This window comes from Danio rerio, chromosome 5 (assembly GCF_049306965.1).
Source record: "Danio rerio strain Tuebingen ecotype United States chromosome 5, GRCz12tu, whole genome shotgun sequence".
In the NCBI taxonomy this organism is placed as follows: domain Eukaryota; kingdom Metazoa; phylum Chordata; class Actinopteri; order Cypriniformes; family Danionidae; genus Danio; species Danio rerio.
Window position 1 is genome coordinate 9,677,807 of NC_133180.1, and position 19,205 is coordinate 9,697,011.

Sequence of the window (19,205 nt, forward strand, 5' to 3'; positions counted from 1 at the left end):
ATGTAGTGTATAAATGTAGTGTCATTACAAATGGAAACCAATGTTTTGTTTTGTTTTTTTAACAGGATTTCTTACAGTTTCCAAAATGATGTTTAGCAAAATGATGTTTGCTTTTCTAAATTAGTTAAATAAATCACCAAACTATCAAATACCAGTCACGAGTACAACTGAATTTGTTCATAAAAATAATAATAGTATGGCAAAGAGAATGGGATATTTATATATATATATATATATATATATATATATATATATATATATATATATATATATATATATATATATATATATATATATATATATATATATATTTATAATATATATAACAGTTCTGTCTGGTTCTCCAATCTGATTGGCTGATAGCCATGATATTATTAAGTAATAAAAAATAAAGCCAGCAAAAAGCAGACACTACCGATCTAAAGTTTAAAAGATGCTTGCTCAGCTGTTTAACTGTCAGCTTATGATTTTAATCCAAAGCGGAAGAAAGTAGTTCCTCATAAAGGGTTTTTGAGACTCTCCATGTTTGATTTTGTTTTTATATACACAATTATGCTGTCAAACTGTTGTATAAACACAATATCACACTCGTAGCAGTGCGATATGGCTGTATATCGGCACTGGTTGGGGCACTCGGCCTGCGGCCTCCCACTAGTGCCGATATACAGCCATATTACACTGCTACTCGTGTGATATTGCTCATAAATATAGCCAATTGTGTTGGCTTTCATTTTCATCTTCATTTTATTCAGTTCATTCTTTAGAATCGATTCTTAACACTGTTGTGTTAGTCCAAATACAGGTTTAGAGATTTTAGCAAAAAAAAAAAGTTGCAAAATCTTAATATAATCTTTATCTCCAGTGAACTTTTTCTCACCCTGAAATGGAAATGCTGTTAAATACAAACAAAATGAGTTAGTGTCAGTATGGGTAAAAAAAAACACTATAGTATTTGGTCTAAATTACTATAGTATATTTTCATGTGGGTGCCTGACAGCTGAAAATAGATCTGGTAGCAGATATTGTAGCGTAAATGTATTCTTACAATTAATTGTAGCTTATTGTAGTCTTAAGTATAACATATTATCTGTTCTTTGGAAGAGTGTACCTGCATTGTGGTGATATATTGTCATTCTGGCATTATATATAGTGAGTGGCATAAAATGTAAATATGACCATATATTTTGATGCAATATATCGTACAACAAAAAATAAATATCATGACAGGCCTAATCAGAAATGCATATACAACTCACAAACAATGAGTGTGAATAAAATGTCAATAAAAGTGGATTATAGTACAATTTACTCATACATATGCATACATATATTTGCGCACATAAAAATATACTCGTGTATATATAAACCATATATGACCAAATATGTAAACTAGGCATGGGACAATAACCTTTTTCAAGGTATACCTTGGTTTAGAAAAGTCAAGGTTTTAAAACAATCAAAATTTTCTGCTATACTGTTCATGTTTTTTTTTTTTTTTAGACATCTTCAGCAGAAAAGACATCCAATGATGCTGTTTTAAATTGTAAAAAAAAAAAATTTTTTTGAAACATATGAAGACATCAGAAGTCAATTATTTGTTTACTGTTCCAAAATATTTTAAATGTTTCTCAAAAAAAAGGTTATTGTTTTTCACCCAGACATTTAAAAAGAATATAATTTAGAGCAGTAATCTCAATACTGTGATATTTTTATTTAAGGTTATTATCATACCATCAGAATCTTAAACTGGCCCATGCCTAATGTAAACCTCTGCATACATATACATGCATAGAGGTATAGCAAAACGTTAAAGGTAAAAGCTGCACAACCTTGCACAATTCCAAAAGATGTTGTGTCCCTTTCTAAGAGTGTTGTATTTTTCAGACTGAACCGTAATTTAATTTTTTAAATCTCCCATTTGCTATTTAGGAGCGGAAATGAGGAAAAACTGATGGCACTTTTGACCCCGCTTAACGTCAACTGTCATGCCAGTGATGGACGCAAGGTAACAGATCCGAATTAATTCTTATAATCTGCATTAATCATATTGATGTTGATGTTTAACTTCTATTTGACATACTGGAATGTTCTACAATTTGAAATATAATGAACATTTATCTATGTTAAGCAGCTTTGATGCAATCTACATTGTAAAAATCACTATTGAAATAATGATTTAATGTTTAATATATTTGGAAAGTCGTAAACGCCCAAAATGTCTCACATTGTTTCTAAATTGAGTTCAATCTCAAACACAGGATGTGATTTCATGTATTTCTATGTTTGTGTAAATGATATTGATGTAGGTCAAGACAATCCCAAATCCCCTCATGTGAGTGTTTTCTTTCTGTAATACTGTGTGTTTTAGAGGAAACGGCTCTGACCCAGATTTTCCCCTCTATAATGAGTTCATGTCTGGACAACGTATGGCTGATGTCATCTTAAAATGTTTGTTTAGAGGCTTAACTGCCCCTTTATTCACCCTGTGCTGCTTTTAGAAGTCGGTCATTTTTAAAAGGGATTTTTTCTACGGATAATTATTTCCCATCGGATGCACATCTGACCTTCACGAAGTTTTAGCTCAAAGCTTTTATGATCTATTTCTTTCTCTAATCACAACATAATAACAGGACCTCAATCTTCCCTTTAAATCCCTGATGATTTCAGGTCACTTCATACGTCAGATTTCCCTCTGGAACTCTGGGTCTTTATAATAGAAGGGCTTTTTAGGAACGAGTTCGCTGTGTGATTTTCCTCTTATTGACTTCAGAGTCTGTATTATTTTCTGTGAAATGTTCTGTAGTTAAGTTATCTTCTATTAGTAGCACCTGAATATTGTTGGCATCTTCATTTTTGTATTCTGATGCTTAAAGTAAGGCTCCACTTTTTTACATTTTACAACATACCTAGAGTTAAACGGTTGAGAATTTTTTTAAATCCATTCGACCCATCTATGGGTCTAGTGGGAGCCCTTTTATGGCTTGTTTGCACTGACTGGTACGGTACGGTTCGGGTCGGTACGGGTCACCTTTATCAGGCTTGCGTTTCCACTTCTAAGGCCCCGTTTACACTAGTGCGTTTTAGTTTGAAAACGCATAAGTTTTGCTACGGTTACGCCATCCGTCCACACTACGCCGGAGTTCTCGAGCGCCGAAAACGGAGCGTTTCGAAAACGCTGGAGAGGCCGTTTTCATTCTAAAACGCTGCTGCTCCGTCTCTGTGTGGATGATGGAAAACGGAGACATCTGAAAACGGAGGCGGGGCTGCTGACATTCGCCTCTCTGATTGGGGCTTTTCCTGAATATTAAGTAGCCTAACACGCACAGTTCAGTCTCGCATTTTTTCCTTGTTCAGACTTCGCAAGTTTGATCAAGGCTGCAGTCTCTTCTTCTCAGTTTGATATGGAAAAGCAGACTATACCGAGGACACGGGTAAATCTTCAAAGGGAACAGTGTACTTTATAACTTCATTCACATCACCCTGGCTTCGTTGTTTCACTTTCTCAACAATAAAATGTAAACATGATTTAAGGAACTGCCTATTTTCATTTTAATATTAGCAACTTAACAGACAGCAGAAATGTTGAGGCGTCGTGCTGCATATATGAGCGTCATCTTCACTGTGAGGATATTTATAACAAAACGGAGCCGATAACAACTGCCTCCTTTCAATATCAGTGAAAATACGAAACACAGCCTCTCTTTTGCTGAATATCAGTTTTAATAATCGATAATGGCCATTATAAAAGTATAACATACAATAAGTTTTTACATTTATAGGAAATAAAGGCAAGCGATCAGTCAATATACAGAATAGGCTACGTGGTTTCATTAATCATTAACTTATCTTTGCGCTCAGCCACGTTACCTGAGAAAAAATCCAATGACCAAAGTCAGGGAATATGTCGTTATATAAAGACAACAAGATGAATGAAATATCCCGTTTAATAAATATAGTGAGATTAGATCCAGCGGGAGATGCTTGATGAGAAGTCCGACTAGCAGAGCTCTCATCTGGGTAGACAGGCTGCAGCGCTTGGCAGAGAGTGTGTGTGTGGTCACGTGATGTGCGTTTTCAGCGTTTTGGTGTGGACGGAGAGCTGTTCAGAAACGCTGGGCAAAACGCGAGTGTGGACGCGGATCGTTTTCATTCTAAAACGCCGTTTTAAAACTAAAACGTACTAGTGTAAACGGGGCCTAAGGGTACCTTTTTGGTGGGCGTGGTGTACAACAAAGTTTCAGTCGACGTAATTTTCGCTCGAGAAAATTTCCACAGTAAAGCTGTAGGGTCGCTCGCATAACATATGAGAAACACTTCTCACAAAACACATGCTTTTACACATAAATACTTATGTTTGAATGTTTATTGCTAACTTTTCTATGAACATGATTTAATTATAACTGCAGATCAATGACAGTGCGAAATAACCTACTGTAACGTCTGTAATTATGAGATAATTTAATAAATGCAGCATATATAAACACATACAGCCACTTACAGTCTCTGATATGTTACCAACTACAGAAGAACTTCACACAGCATACATTTAGTGCTTATTTAGGTTCAAAAACAACACAAAATATAGCCGACAGTCAGTGAAAGCCTCTTATCTGTGTCTATGTATTTACGCTGTAAAAGATCTCTCGGCTGTGTTTTCATTCTGGCTTGTTGCGTAAGCGGGTGATGTATCTCTGTTAAACAATAGCGTTCAGCTGCGCATCTAGCTCCGCCTTTTGGTACCCTTTCTCGTGTTTGGTACCCTTTCTCGTGTTTGGTACCCTTTCAAAAGGGTGCCAAAAAAGTGGTCCAGTTTGGTTTGGTGAGCCTTTTGACGGCCATAATAGCGTACCGAACCATACCATACCGTACCATTCAGTGGAAACGGGCCATTAGCTTAGCTTAGCATAAATCTTTGAATCAAATTAGAGCATTAGCATCTTACTTAATTTTAAAAGAGTTAGAGTTAGAAGAGTTAGAATTAATTAACTGCTGTTACCTAGCTGGGGACTATTTTCAGGCCTATATACATATTATTTTATCTGCTGCAGTCAGCAGCAAAGTTCATTTATTATTAGTCCAGAATGAGAGTATACACTACCTGACAAAAGTCTTGTCGCCTATTCAAGTTTGAGGAAAAACAAATAATAACGTGGCTTCTAGTTGATCATTTGCTATCAGAAGTGGCTAATATAAAAGGCAAAGGCCTCTAGATTACACTTATTTGACCAAAATAACACATGATCATGGGTTGATTTTGAATGATTTCATTGGCACAATAAGGTCTGACTTGTACAAAAGTCTTGTCACTTAACAGAAATAATGTACAGTATAGAATATAAAGTCATGGTGTAGTGTGAAAAGTATTAGTATTGTTTATGACTCCCATAAGTTTTGACGACTTCATCCAATTATTAATAGTAATATATCTTATTTATAACTTGTTAATAAAGTCATCTGGAATGGCAAAGAAAGCGTTCTTGCAGGACTCCCAGAGCTCATCAAGAATCTTTGGATTCATCTTCAATGCCTTCTCCTTCATCTTACCCCAGACATGCTCAATAATGTTCATGTCTTGTGAGTGGGCTGGCCAATCCTAGAGCACCATGACTTTCTTTGCTTTCAGGAAGTTTGATGTGAAGGTATGAGAAGGAGCACTATCCTGCTGAAGAATGAGTTCTTCTGCAGTATTTGTGATGATTGGGATGCTGTTCAACAGATGATTCATCAGAAAAATTGACCTTCTGCCACTTTTCCAAATGATCAACTAGGGTCAAGTTATTATTCGTTGCTCTTACAACTAGAATGGACAACAAGACTTTTGTCTGACACACACTTTTCAAAATGAAAGTAGTTATAGACTTAAAATCGTTTTGAAGATATTGTGCATACTTTAGTCCTTTATGCACGCTCAGCTATTAGTTTTTAAGCACCACAGTGGGCTAATATGCTAGATCATAGCTAATTTTTGTTTTGTTTTGTTTTTTGTTCTGGCGACATTCAGTCAACATCACAAAAAATGCTGGTAAGTTTATTTTGTGAAACAGAAATTAGTTCTATTTGGTTTTCTGTGATTTTTCATTTATTTACCTTATGAATTTTGTATTCATTTTTGTTAATTTTTGTCCCTAAAAATCCATCCATACGCTGGTTCACACTTAAAAATGCACAGAAACCTTCCTTATTTTCTGCTGGTCACAATCCATCAATCAACCAATAGCTCCGCTAACATTTCAACAGCTCCTGCAGGTTCTCAAAACAAGGCTTTCATTTATCTTCCTTTAACTGTTTTGCTCTTCTACTACAACACTTCTCTAAATTGTCTGTCTTTGCCAGAGCTCCACCATGTTTCCAGCTGTAAAACGCACATCCACGCATCTTATCTCACGTTCTTGAAACCATTTGTTTGATTTGTTGTGATCAGCACGCATGCTCTCCACAAATATGGTGTTTAACTCCTGGTTTTTGATTGACATCCTATCCTGTTTAGATCCATTGTGTTTATGCTAGAAATGTTGCACTGTTGCCCATTGCTTGTGCTGTACTTTTATTTTTAGCCCTCATTAATAGTGATATGAACATGAATGTTGCCTCTCCATCCTGCACCGAATAATATTCTCAGAGAATGCATCATAATTTTGAGGCAGATCTTCATTTGGATGTTGAGATGTTGTCTTGCTGATTGTTTGCTGTGGTTGTGTTCAGGCTATCGTAATGGCATGTCATCAGTATTCACTGCATGAACTGGGAACAGATTTGTTAACGTTTTTGTGCTTAGATTAGTTGAAGTTACTATTACTGGTCACTTACAATCATCTCTTTTAACGTGATTCAGAATAAAGGCCTATTTGCACCAAGGTGCAGTATTGCAGACTTTTTTAACCCCTTCATTTTCTCTTTTCAAAATAATTGTGCAATAAAAGGATCTAAGTCATGAACCATGCCAATTTGCTATTACAAACTTATTGGTCTATACTGTAAAACGAATCCGAAAATGAGCAGTTTTCTGTATTTTGTGATTTATGTTTTTTATATTTTTAGTTTGGAAAAGTTACTTTGACCATTTTTTATAGTTTAAAGTAGGGCTGCATGATATTGGAAAAAACTGCCAACGCGATGTTTTGTTTTTCTGTGATTATACATTGCGACAATGTATGAAATTATGAAATATAATTTCAGCAAATTACTTTAATAGCTCAATTTGGGAAGAGTTCTACATTTTAAATTGATTAGGATGACTTTGTAGGACAGATAATCTTCATAAATCAAAGAGACAGCTTTTTTTTGTCTTCTGGAGAGTCTAAAAGCTGATTTATACTTCTGCGTTAAACACACGCGAATTTTCCGGCCCAGCCTTCGCACGGTTGCATATTTTTTGCCTATATTAAAGAGCTTAGAATCACCAAGAGGCAACACTCAATAGAACAATCCATTGCAAAAGTGGCGCCCATTGATCCCACCATTCTGGGGTGAAAGCAATCGGCTGTCCATTGGATCTTATTGCTGTCGCGATGGCAAGCAGCTGCTTTGTTTTTTATTAATTCGTTTAAAAAGCGCATCAAAGCTGAAATACAACCTGAAAGATGACGAAACAACACTTACTATCATAGACTGGTGATTATCAGCACATACTTTATGTATTAACCTTACTTGTTTTCTTGAAACTGTCACTTTTAGGTGAAATTACTTTAAATGACTTTAATAGTTTACACACTGGCATAATACAAATTAATACTGAAATGTTTATTAAATTAGCATGACTTTCAAAATGGGATGTTGATATCAGTGCTTTTTGTTGGAGTATTATTATTTTTATTATTATAATACAAGTATTTTTCAAGAATATTTTTTATATTCATATATCTATATATATATATATATATATATATATATATATATATATATATATATATATATATATATATATATATATATATATATATTCATAATTTTAATGTTGTCTTTTAAAAACATAGAGGCCATATAAACTACCAGATAATGTAGTGTTTGTTGTGTATACCCATTTTTGCTTCACCCTAATTTGAGTAAAACAAAAAAAAAATAGTACTCCAAGTTATTTTGTTAACCTTATGTTAAATGTGAAGCAGATATTTTAGATATTAGATCTATTAAATGTCTTGTCAACATTTTAGAAATTGTATGTTTTCATTGGGATATTGTTTTAAAAAGTTTAAAAATGTTACTTTTCAAAGGGGACGCACTCGTTTTAACTCATACTTAACTCTATATTTTGATTCATTCTGTCTTGTGTTAGTTAACCGTGACGTTTTCCTATTGGAATTTTCACTACAAAATGACCACTGCGTGACACAAGCATCTAGTGGCTGTTTCCGAAATAGCAACAGAGTGTTGCCTCTTGGCGATTCTATGCTCTTTGCCTATATGTTGACCCGCACCTCTTAAAAATGTAACTACACGTCGCAACGAGTGACGAGCTGGTGTACTGGTGATGAGCAAGGGTGGTGCTGAGAGCTGAGAGCCCGATGGAGCGAGTATTTACAAGTTTCGAGTCCTGTGAAACTTTTAGAAAGCTGTGAAAGCTCCAGATGGAAACTTTTGTTTTGTGTTTGTCTTATAATTGAAGTTGTTGCCCGTCTGCCAGTTCCCGCCTCTGAATGAGGTCAAAGGTCCACACACACAAAGAAAGAGAGAGAGTGTTTACAGCTTTCATTTTCTCTATAGCAGTGAAATAGGGGTTCATGGGTTTTTCCGTATCAGTTGTCTGCTTTTTAAGTAACGTTAGTTGGAACATTTTAATTAGGCTACTCTTTCTTACATTCCTCTCCATTGTAATAATTAAAATAATCTCTGCTTTTGTGATTTGAAAATAGCACTATTTCAGATCGTGATTTCCGTTTTAAAACGGTTAATCGTGCAAGCCTAGTGTGTAATACGTAATAGTCACATGTCCACCAAGCATGTGTTTATGTGCAAAAACAATAGAAAAGTATTGCATTGGAAAGGAAAAATGTGTGACTGGCCCCTAACTGCGTTGGAATGATTTTGTCACTGCAGAATTCATAAATAAACGGCACCATTTGTCTCTTAATTCAGGGGTTCTCAATCTTTTTCACTTCGGGGCCACTTTTTTCTCCGATTAATTTTTGAAGGCTAGCTTGTCTGACAGTTTCTATAAAATTTTATGAAAATTGTTTATATATATATATAAATATATTATACAGTATAGATAGATAATTTGATGGATAGATAGATAGATGGATAGATAGATGAATGTATTTTTTGTAAGACATACTCAAGACAGATTCAAAGAGAATCACAGGTCAATAGGAAGACTGTTAATTACCAGCTTCTGCTTTAAACTAGATTGACTGAATATCTACTATTCAAAAATGTAAAACACCCTAAATCTGTTCAAACGCGTCGATCTGATGGCGGTTGAGTTTGTGGCTAGATATTATTGGGAGATCGCAGACAGGAACAGTAAACAGCTCTGCCAGAGCTCATCTGAAGCTCATATGCAAGTTTATTTTACATTGTATGGCAGAAACACCATTGATACACAAAGAGAGACTTTCACTTTCACCTCACTTTGTGAATAAACAGACTTGCGTGTATTAGCTGCAGACGTGATCATGAGGCTGTTTTTGCGCCAAGTTTGATAAATCAGAGAACAGGTGAAAGTGCATTACTTTGATCATTTTAATATAGCATATTAATAATGAAATCCCAAAATTGTAGTATTATGTTGTGAGTTATTTTAAGCTATCTTGGAGCCCACCGGTTGAGAATCCCTGCTCTAATAAATAGTTAACAGTAAAAACTATAATAGGACCCCTTTAAACCAAATGGTTTGATTCATGTTCTTTTTTTGTGCTTTGGTGTGAAGACACCTATCTTTTGATGGTTCTACATTTGTGTTCTCCTTGGTGTGAGTAGGCCTTTAAGATGTTTAACTATGGCGATATGTTTACAGTACAAAATGTAGAATTTAGGGTAACTGCTTCTCCATTTGTAAAACAAAAAACCCTTTAAACATCATTTTAAAACTGAAACGCATTACACAGAAAAGCTGATATTAGCCATCATAGTGATTAAATTAATGACGGGATGGGTTACACGCAGGTTTACATAATTAAGTTCGAGGTTGGGTTGGTGGTTATGTGCATTGAGCATTATTGATGATCATTAATTTAGCTTGACTAAGTTAGCCGTTTACATTTCACACAGGTTTTTAAACTTCTGTCTTCTTTTGCAGTCCACTCCTCTCCACCTGGCCGCTGGGTATAATCGTGTGCGTATCGTGCAGTTATTGCTGCAGTACGGTGCAGATGTCCATGCCAAAGACAAAGGGTGAGGAGCGCCTATATTTCTGTCTATCTTCCTTTAAACTTTCCCCGAATTTCAACTCCAGAGACTTCTTTAGCACAGTCATGTGATCAGAGCCAATAGCGTTGGTTTTAACTAATCTATTCAAACCTGTCCATTCTAACCGTATGTTCACACCGCAAGCGGCGAGAGCGTCAAAGTAGCTAGAAGTCATTCATTTTCAATGAGAGCCGGCGGCGATAAGCGGCGAGGAGCAGCGCAGCCAGTCTTCTCTGGCGTGGGCGTCGAGGAAAGTTGAAATCAAGTCAACTTTATGGTAATGAGCTATTACGCGGTTCGGCGGCAAGCAATCAGAATGAAGACGTCCACTGCTTGATCGGAGTTCAAAGTAACACAGACCTGTGAACTTTGGTTCCGACCACAGTTGTTCCCAAGGGTTTAATGATTGTGGTCGCCGGATTTCCAATTATTTACAATGTTTTCTTACAGGAACATACATTAAATAAGTTACTGGCGGGTTACTGATGTTCATTAATGTTACATAAATTTATCTTAAAAAAGCGACGTGACTGTACAAAACAGTACTGTTGCTTCAGGATATTTCAGACATATGGACACATATTGGATAAATAGAGCAAAGCCACACCACACACAACTTGATCTTCCATTGTTAAATGAATTTGATAAGAAGTGCGCAACATTTTCACGCTAGAAACTTGTTTAATGCAGGAATGTAACTGACATGCTGCAACGACTCCTTTAAATACGAGATCAATGTAGCGAGTTTTGACGCTCTCGCCGCCGGAGCTGAAGGCAGACAGCGTTGTCGCCAGGGCGGCCAGAGCGACCTTGGACGCTCTCGCCGCTTTCGGTGTGAACGTACGGTAATGAAGTGCATTTAGAGTGGTTTTGCATCTTCTTAAACCAGGATTTACCTGACCTTGCATATAGACACCACTGTTGTGAGCATTGAAGGATTAAACCTATTATGCAGAAATCACTTTTATAAGAGGTTTGAACACAGTTGTGTGGAAACAGTCTGTGAATATAACCAGCTTCTAATGGTAAAAATGTATTAATTTTATTTTTATAATCACACGTGATAAAAACAGTTTGTAGAAACACTTTGATTGACTTTCTCCATTTTTACGTGTCATCAGAAAGGGAAGCCCCGCCCATTAGTGACTATCTCTCCCTCATTAGCACAGGACATTAGTCTTGTTTTTAAATCTGCCACTATGCTGACACATAGGCATTTTTAGCTCCTCCCTCTTTTAAAAAGAAACCAATCTCATTTGAATTTAAAGCCACAGTCACCAAAACGGCACAACTAGGAACAAAGGCTAAAAAGAGCAGCTGCAAGGAGTTACAACACATTATTTGTGCCTTATTCGGAGCTGAAACCTCACATACACACTCTAGGGACATCAGAGACTTCATTTATCCTGTAAATGTTGTTAATGATGCTCTTATTATTCTGAAATAATCATCTTTTGCTTGTTCACTCTCTCCATCAGTGGTTTGGTTCCTCTGCATAATGCCTGTTCTTATGGTCACTATGAGGTCACAGAACTCCTGCTGAAGGTAATGGAGGATGTGTATCTGATCCCAAATTAACCCTGATATAATCACACTTTGAATTAAGTGGCTTTAACTATGATTTACAGTAGAAGAGAATAGGATTATCTTATCACTTATGTTGTTTACTTCTGGGGAAAGTCTTTTTATTCCAGATAAAATAAAATAAGCTTAATACTGCCAAGGTCAATGAAATATTACATTAAGAAATGAAGACTTTTTTTGATTGGCTATTGAACAAACCAGTGTATCATGTATCATGTATCAAACCAATGTATCATTTGTTGCCCTCTGTCCAGACCAAATGAACCGAACTACAGATGTGAAAGCACCCTTAGATTTCCATTAAACAAATACTATTTATTTATGTATTTATTTCTATATATTTATTTATTTATTCGTTGTTCTGTCATTTATTTTTAGTGTAAAATTGTTACTTTTTAAACGCAAAAACTTTTATTCACTTGTTTTTAGGTTCAAAGAGAACTGGGCTATTGTTTGTTTTTTAAATGTTAAATGTTTATGCTATATTTAGTTACTGAGCAGCAGTAAATAACACTTAAAATATAAGGAGTTTTCATGTGATTTTCTAAACTAGTAGTGTTTTGAAATTAATGAATCTGTGATAATCGTGTTTATTTCTAAGACTACCTTTTATCAATGTTTACATTTTAAGCAAGTGGCAAGAGGAATGGGATGCATTAGAAAATAATAAATCACATGAAGTTTAACCTGAAATCTCACATAGAATTTTAAGACATTTTAAGATCAGATTTGATCAAGGAATTTTCACCAGATGTCGTATTGTGCATACAAGAATAACCCATGTTTTGTTTTTTTTCTCCAAGGTGAAAACCCTACTCAGTGTTTGTGCTGCACTATTCCTCTTACTGTAAAACACATTTTACTGGACTGTCCTGTATTAAATGAACTCTCTTAAGGACATTTTTAGCCAAGTGAATTAGCGCTAAAAATCTTATTCAATTTATGTATTCATTTGATTTAAAGATTTTACTTTTGGCCTTTTTGCCTTTATTAGCTAGGACAGTATTTAGACAGGAAACGAAGTTGTAGATAGACGGGGAAGGGTAGGGAAATGTCCTTGAGCCGTGATTCGAACACGGGACGCCCTGACGTGCTACTGCACCATATGTTGACGCGCTAACCACTAGGCTATTGCGCCGACTTGTTTGTTGATTTTTAATTGTATATTTATTATTGAAATGTTCTAAAATAGCTTTGGTTGCTGAGATGGCGTTAAATAAAAAAAAATACATTACATTACATTTATTCCTCAGACTATAATCGTACAACCAAAATCTATAATCGTTGCATCCCTAACTGCAAAGAAAGATTCATTTAAATGTAATTACATCACAGTTAAGGCCACTTAATATGTAGTGTCGCCCTTTGTTTTTTGATGAGTTTCTCTTATGATTGAGTGCTGTATATGTGTGTGTCACTCTCAGCATGGGGCGTGTGTTAATGCCATGGACCTCTGGCAGTTCACGCCGCTGCACGAGGCGGCCAGTAAGAATCGAGTGGAGGTTTGTTCTCTGCTGCTGAGTCACGGCGCAGATCCAACACTGCTGAACTGCCACGGCAAGAGTGCGGTGGATGTGGCTCCCACACCTGAGCTGAAAGAGAGACTCACCTGTAAGTCACTTTCACCGCGCAGAGATTGGGTGTCTTAATTTTGATTTGAAGTATTATCAGTGTCAGATTAAACTTTTCAACATCACATATTTCATACTAACCAACTTAACCTTTAGTTAGAAATATGAATTTTAGAGGGGAACAGTGATGCATTTTTGTACTGTATTATGTGTTTTACTCAAACTGTTGTTATTATTTACTGTTTAAACAAAACTGGTGTATTTTTATAGCAAATTAGTATATATAGTTGTTATTTAGTATATATTAGTATAAATTAGTATATATAGTTGTTAGTATATAATAGTTTTTATTCATCTTTATATTAGTTTTTGTAATGAAACAACTGAAATAAAATAAGTTCATATTCATAAAATAAATATATATAAAAAATTCAGTTAATCTTTCTTATTTTTGGTTACAAATTATTTTCTTTTTCTTTCTTTTTCTTTTATTTTTTACTTATGACCTTAGCCAGACAAAATCTGCTGATATTTTTTGCTATTTCTGCACAGAAATTTGTACAAAATCTGCAGATATATGTGGAATGATTTTGAGAGTATCATAACTAAAAACTTAATATGTGAAATAAAGAATAATACATTTTTAAATTCCAATTAGATCCACTTATTTGGTAAACAAAGCAAGTCTCTCATATAATATATCTACTAAAAGACAGGAAAGATTACTTTACAAACTGTAATGTAAATAAATCAAATTAATATTTTCATATTAGTCAATAGGGCTGGGTGATATTGCAAAAAAATTGTCACGATATATCATATAATTTGATATCGGTAATAATTCAATATTTTTTAACAATACATTTAGGAATATTAGAATTTTTGTTTTATTTCACAACTTTATTTTTATCTACCAACATTATTAAGGTAAATAACTTCAATAGTCAAAAACAAAAAATATTTAAACAATGTCTGATCTCGTTATAATAAAATAAACAGAACTGTTAAAGAGACTTTTAGACTTGATAATTTGATGCAATAGTAAAGTGTATACTAAACAATCAAAGCAAACTTTAAGGGGTCAATAATAATGATACAGTAAACCTCAAACTCTGTAAACAAAACAAATTATGATAATCAAATCTGAGCTTTCAAGTAAAGGAACCAGCCATCATTAGTGCGCATGCCGTGCAAGTCATGCGCCTCCATTGGAAATGACAAGCTAACACCCTAAGCTTATTTGCACTGCTTCCAATTCGCGCGCTTAGTAGACACATTTTAATAAAACTGTAGCGCTTCACACCGAATTTTTCCCCGATATTGACAATGGTGTTCAGTCATATAATAAATATAGATACCGCCCAGCTTTATTAGTCAATAATATTACTGAAATTCATTTAAAAACTGAATAATTAAAAATTTATATGCATTTACACAAGTAAAAAAAAAAAAAAAAGTTGACTCGATGGGCAAAAAATTGGTGGAAATCTTCAGATTTCTGCGAGCGCATGTTTCGTGTGAGCCTAGTTATGACTTTATTAAATATGAATGTATAAAGCTCAATGTTCAGTTTTACCTTTTTAATATAATTTTAATCTAATAACTGAGTTTGCGACAACAATTAGGATGTTTTTTCTTTACCTAATGAACTTTCCCTGAGTTTTTTTTCTAAATATTCAAAATTGAATGTAATCTATATAAGAACTGAATCAAAACACAAGCTTGCAAAATGTGCCTCGATTTCAGTCACTTGAGCTTCTGTGATTTCCTTCATCCAGATGAATTTAAAGGACACTCGCTTCTGCAAGCGGCCCGTGAGGCGGACATGGCGAAGGTCAAGAAAACAGCTCAAGAAATCATCAGCTTCAAACACCCGCACTCGCACGACTCCGCTCTGGTGAGTGCAAGAACATTGTTTTCTCTGGAACATCAGGATTTAAATAGCAGTATTTCCATCCACCAGTTTTTATCCACATGTTGGAATATCCCATGAAAAAACGTTTAATAAAAATGCCATGATGTGCATAAATTTTAATAAAAAGTATAATACACTTACTATCAAATAAGAAAAAAATGTCAATAAATTACGATAAAGACGAACTTTTACTAAATAATTCCAGTGTACGCATTGAAGTCATCTGATTTTGTTTTAAGTGATCATGTGATGATAAAAATAGGCACAATGAGATTGCAGGCCGATCACATCTTAAACCATCTAAAATGTTGTTTTGGTCTTTCTAAAATCCCTCAGCCAAAGTCCATCATCACAGTGGTTCAGTATTATTATTACCTCCAAAACTATCTTGAGCATCTCCGCTCCGAAAGAGCATCTCATGTCTCCAAAAGCCACGTCTTTGTCTTCTGATGCACAAGTATTTTATTATTTAATAAAAAAAGGCCCACAGTCGCTTTTCTTAATACAGCAAATTTTGGTTTTATTGTTAATATCTGGTATTTAATTTTAGTTTATCAGGAAGGATGATTTTGTTCTCTTTGACACGTTGTTTGGAAACTGTGCTATATTTATAAATGTTTTATGGGATATTCCAGTTTTGTGCATACATTTAATTAGCATCTTTGGATGGGAATCTAGCCAATGATGTCTTTATTAAAATCTCTCCCCATCTGTTTATGCACAGCACTGCGCCGTAGCCTCTCCTCATCCCAAACGCAAACAGGTCACAGAGTTACTGCTGAGGAAAGGTGCCAACATTCACGAGAAGAACAAGGAGTGAGTCTTTGATTTCATGTTGGATCAGGGTTCCCACGAGTCATGGAATTTCTGGAATAGCATAGAATTTTTAAAAGCTGTTTTCCAGGCATTGAAAGTCGGGATATTTGTATATTTTTTGTAATGGAATATCAGGTATTTTTGTTTGTCGTTTTATATTTATGTGTCTATTTATCAATATGTAGTTGAAGTCAGAATTATTCGCTCCCCTGCATGTTTTTCTCCAATTTTCGTTTAACGAAAAGATTTTTTGTCAACACATTTCTAAACATTGTTATTATTACTGTTTTCTATACTAACTGATTTCTTTTATCTTTGCCATCATGTTAGCACATTAAATTTGACTAGATATTTTTAAGATACTAGTATTCAGATTACAGTGACATTTAAAGGCTTAATTTGGTTAGTGGGCTATATGCACATGGACTTTTAATTTTCAGCCAGGCAGCCCAAGGGCCTCCGGTGAACTGTCTTTCCATTACAAAATTCCCACGTTTAAGATCTGATTTCTTTACAAATGAGCAATCTTTACTGCCTGATGATTAACAATATGAACACAGTCTCAGACCGGACAAGAAGCACTGTATTAAATTCCATTTCCCCTCGCCATGTCTTTAAAATATGACCGTTTATTTTACCTCAGTATTTTCAATGGAATTTCTGTGCTAGCATGCTGCTACTAACGGCGTTAGTAGTTATTACATCAGTCCTTCATCTTGTTTTACACTTAAAAAACTAAATCAATGCTTGAGTCTATTTAACTGAATGTATTGTAATTACATTTCAACATCGATGCTGTAAAAACAACCTTGTCAAATTGAAAACAGTCACATTACCCTTTCACTGGAAGTGTATCATTGGCTTTAAAACTCTAGTTGTTCAAAGATCTCATTATGCAAGTTAGAATAATTAGGCAAGCCATTGTATAACGGTGGTTTGTGGTCCGTGGATCAATTGATACTGGGCCACACAAGAAATTATTCATTATTTTCCTTTTATTTAGAGTCTGACCGGTTTTTATTTTGAAAAATGACCATATTCTCTTGCTTACATCTCAAGTCACTCGAGCGCCCAAATGTAACCCACAAGCAGCAAAATGAGTAAGAAACAGATGTCTTTGAAAAGTTTCTTTGCAAAGGGGAAAATGCTCTGTGAAGGACCTGCGAACTGCAATGCAATAAATCTGCAACCCATTTGTCAACGAATCAGGTGAATCCACCATGTCTGTGCAAGATTAACTGCTGGAGATCGCAAATGATGGCGGCCTTTTAGGGGCTGTTCGCATATCGCGTCTTTTCTAGAGTTCACGCAACTTCGTTATTTCCAATGGAGGTGCGTGGCGTGATGTGCTCACGCCTTCCAGACACACCCAGTTGAATGAATGCCCAAGTGCATTGTGAGTTGCGTGAGAAGAACTGACTGATCAGCCTAATACTTTATATGGAATACACATATTTTATAAAGACTAATTATCTCAGACAAACACAGAACACCTATACACTGCAGTGCATTGTAATTTTTCTCCATAAATAAAACTTGTATAAGAGTGACTGCGATGTTTTGTCAGCAAAAAATAGTTGATGGTCGCTTAGCAACCTACGAACCACCTCCCTAAGCAACTACTAATTCTTTGCTCTGTTAAACATCATTTAGGAAATGATGGAGGGCTAATAATTCTGACTTCGACTGTATATAAATATAGTTTGTTGTTTTACGCCTATCGTTATGGCAATGACAATTTTATGTAGCGCAATGCTTTTTGTTAGCTAATGTGCTTTCTAAAAAATCAACAGAAAGCAGACAGGCAACAACAAACAGTAAATGCAGCGACCAGACTGTTAAATATGCCAAGCATGTCAAGATGGTATTCATTTTAAGAGCGTTGGCTTCAAATTGAGCGTTTGAAAAACTGTATGTTAAAAAGAAGATGACAGAAAGGCTAAATAAGCTAAATGGTAAAACTACTATCAAGCTATCACACATGGCAAAGGGAGCTCTTCACAGACATGCAAACAAGTACTTTTTTAAATATAATCTGAAGAAGATGATCCATTGTTGCTTTTAAAGTCATGCAAAATTATATTCAAGCAAAAACCCCTTTTTTAATTTATCATTTTGTATTAGTAATGTATAAGCACAACACCAGCCTGTTTTTATGTTTATTAGATGTCATGGAAATTCAGCTTTTTATTCAGCGAAAGTCAGGAACCCTGTTTGATACCGTTTTTTCTCCTGGCTGCTGTTTCTCAACATTGTTTTATTGTCCCTCCTCATAGTTTCATGACCCCGTTTCACGTAGCAGCTGAACGAGGTCATAATGATGTGCTTGAAGTCCTGCAGAAACACGGAGCAAAGGTACCAATGTCTTCAACAGCAAGTTAAAACATATTTTTAACTTTTCAACTAGTTTAAACATAAAATAACTGTTATCAGACTGCGCACCAAATATTTTAAATGTGTTAGGATGTTACTCTGCAATTCTTTTATTATTATTTTTATTATTATTAATATTATTATTCATTCAAATGTAATAAGCTATTACAGTGCTCAGCATAAATGAGTATACCCCCTATTTTGAAAATGAATATTTTTATCCATTTCTCAGTTAATTTAGGTCATTTATTTTAGAGCGTTTTAAAACGGATGTATTAAACAGGTATTTTTATTAAAATAATATTTTAGTCACTAAATATCTTTAGAAATAGAAACATAATACGTTTAAATCCATGCAAAATTTTGAACAGATATTACAAACTACAAAATATCAACGAAATTTGATATTGTTTTTGTTTCTCTTAATTTGTTTTATGTATTTTGTCCTATTTTAAAAATTGTATTTTTTTTTTAGCTTGTTTTTGGATCTTGTAAGTTGTTTTGTTACATAAGCTCCATATTTGGCTTCAGAACTGACTAATCTAATGCATATGCACAAATATAATATTGTACTGCATTCTATAGAAAATATTATTTAAATG

General features: G+C 34.7%; 1 protein-coding gene across 6 annotated transcripts in view; it reads left to right on the top strand.

The window, feature by feature from the left end:
• The window catches only part of tnksb (tankyrase, TRF1-interacting ankyrin-related ADP-ribose polymerase b), a 63,212-nt gene that overhangs the window by 13,417 nt on the left and 30,590 nt on the right, over positions 1-19,205 (top strand). For 3 of the 6 annotated variants that reach the window (XR_012406037.1, NM_001089415.2, XM_005171744.5), the window contains 7 exon segments: positions 1,930-2,005; positions 10,235-10,329; positions 11,823-11,889; positions 13,353-13,539; positions 15,278-15,396; positions 16,139-16,230; positions 18,507-18,585. Coding sequence is in view for 5 of the 6 variants with exons in the window: in NM_001089415.2 (NP_001082884.1) it covers positions 1,930-2,005; positions 10,235-10,329; positions 11,823-11,889; positions 13,353-13,539; positions 15,278-15,396; positions 16,139-16,230; positions 18,507-18,585 (715 nt within the window). In the remaining variant the exon portion in view is untranslated. 6 annotated transcript variants of the gene reach the window in all.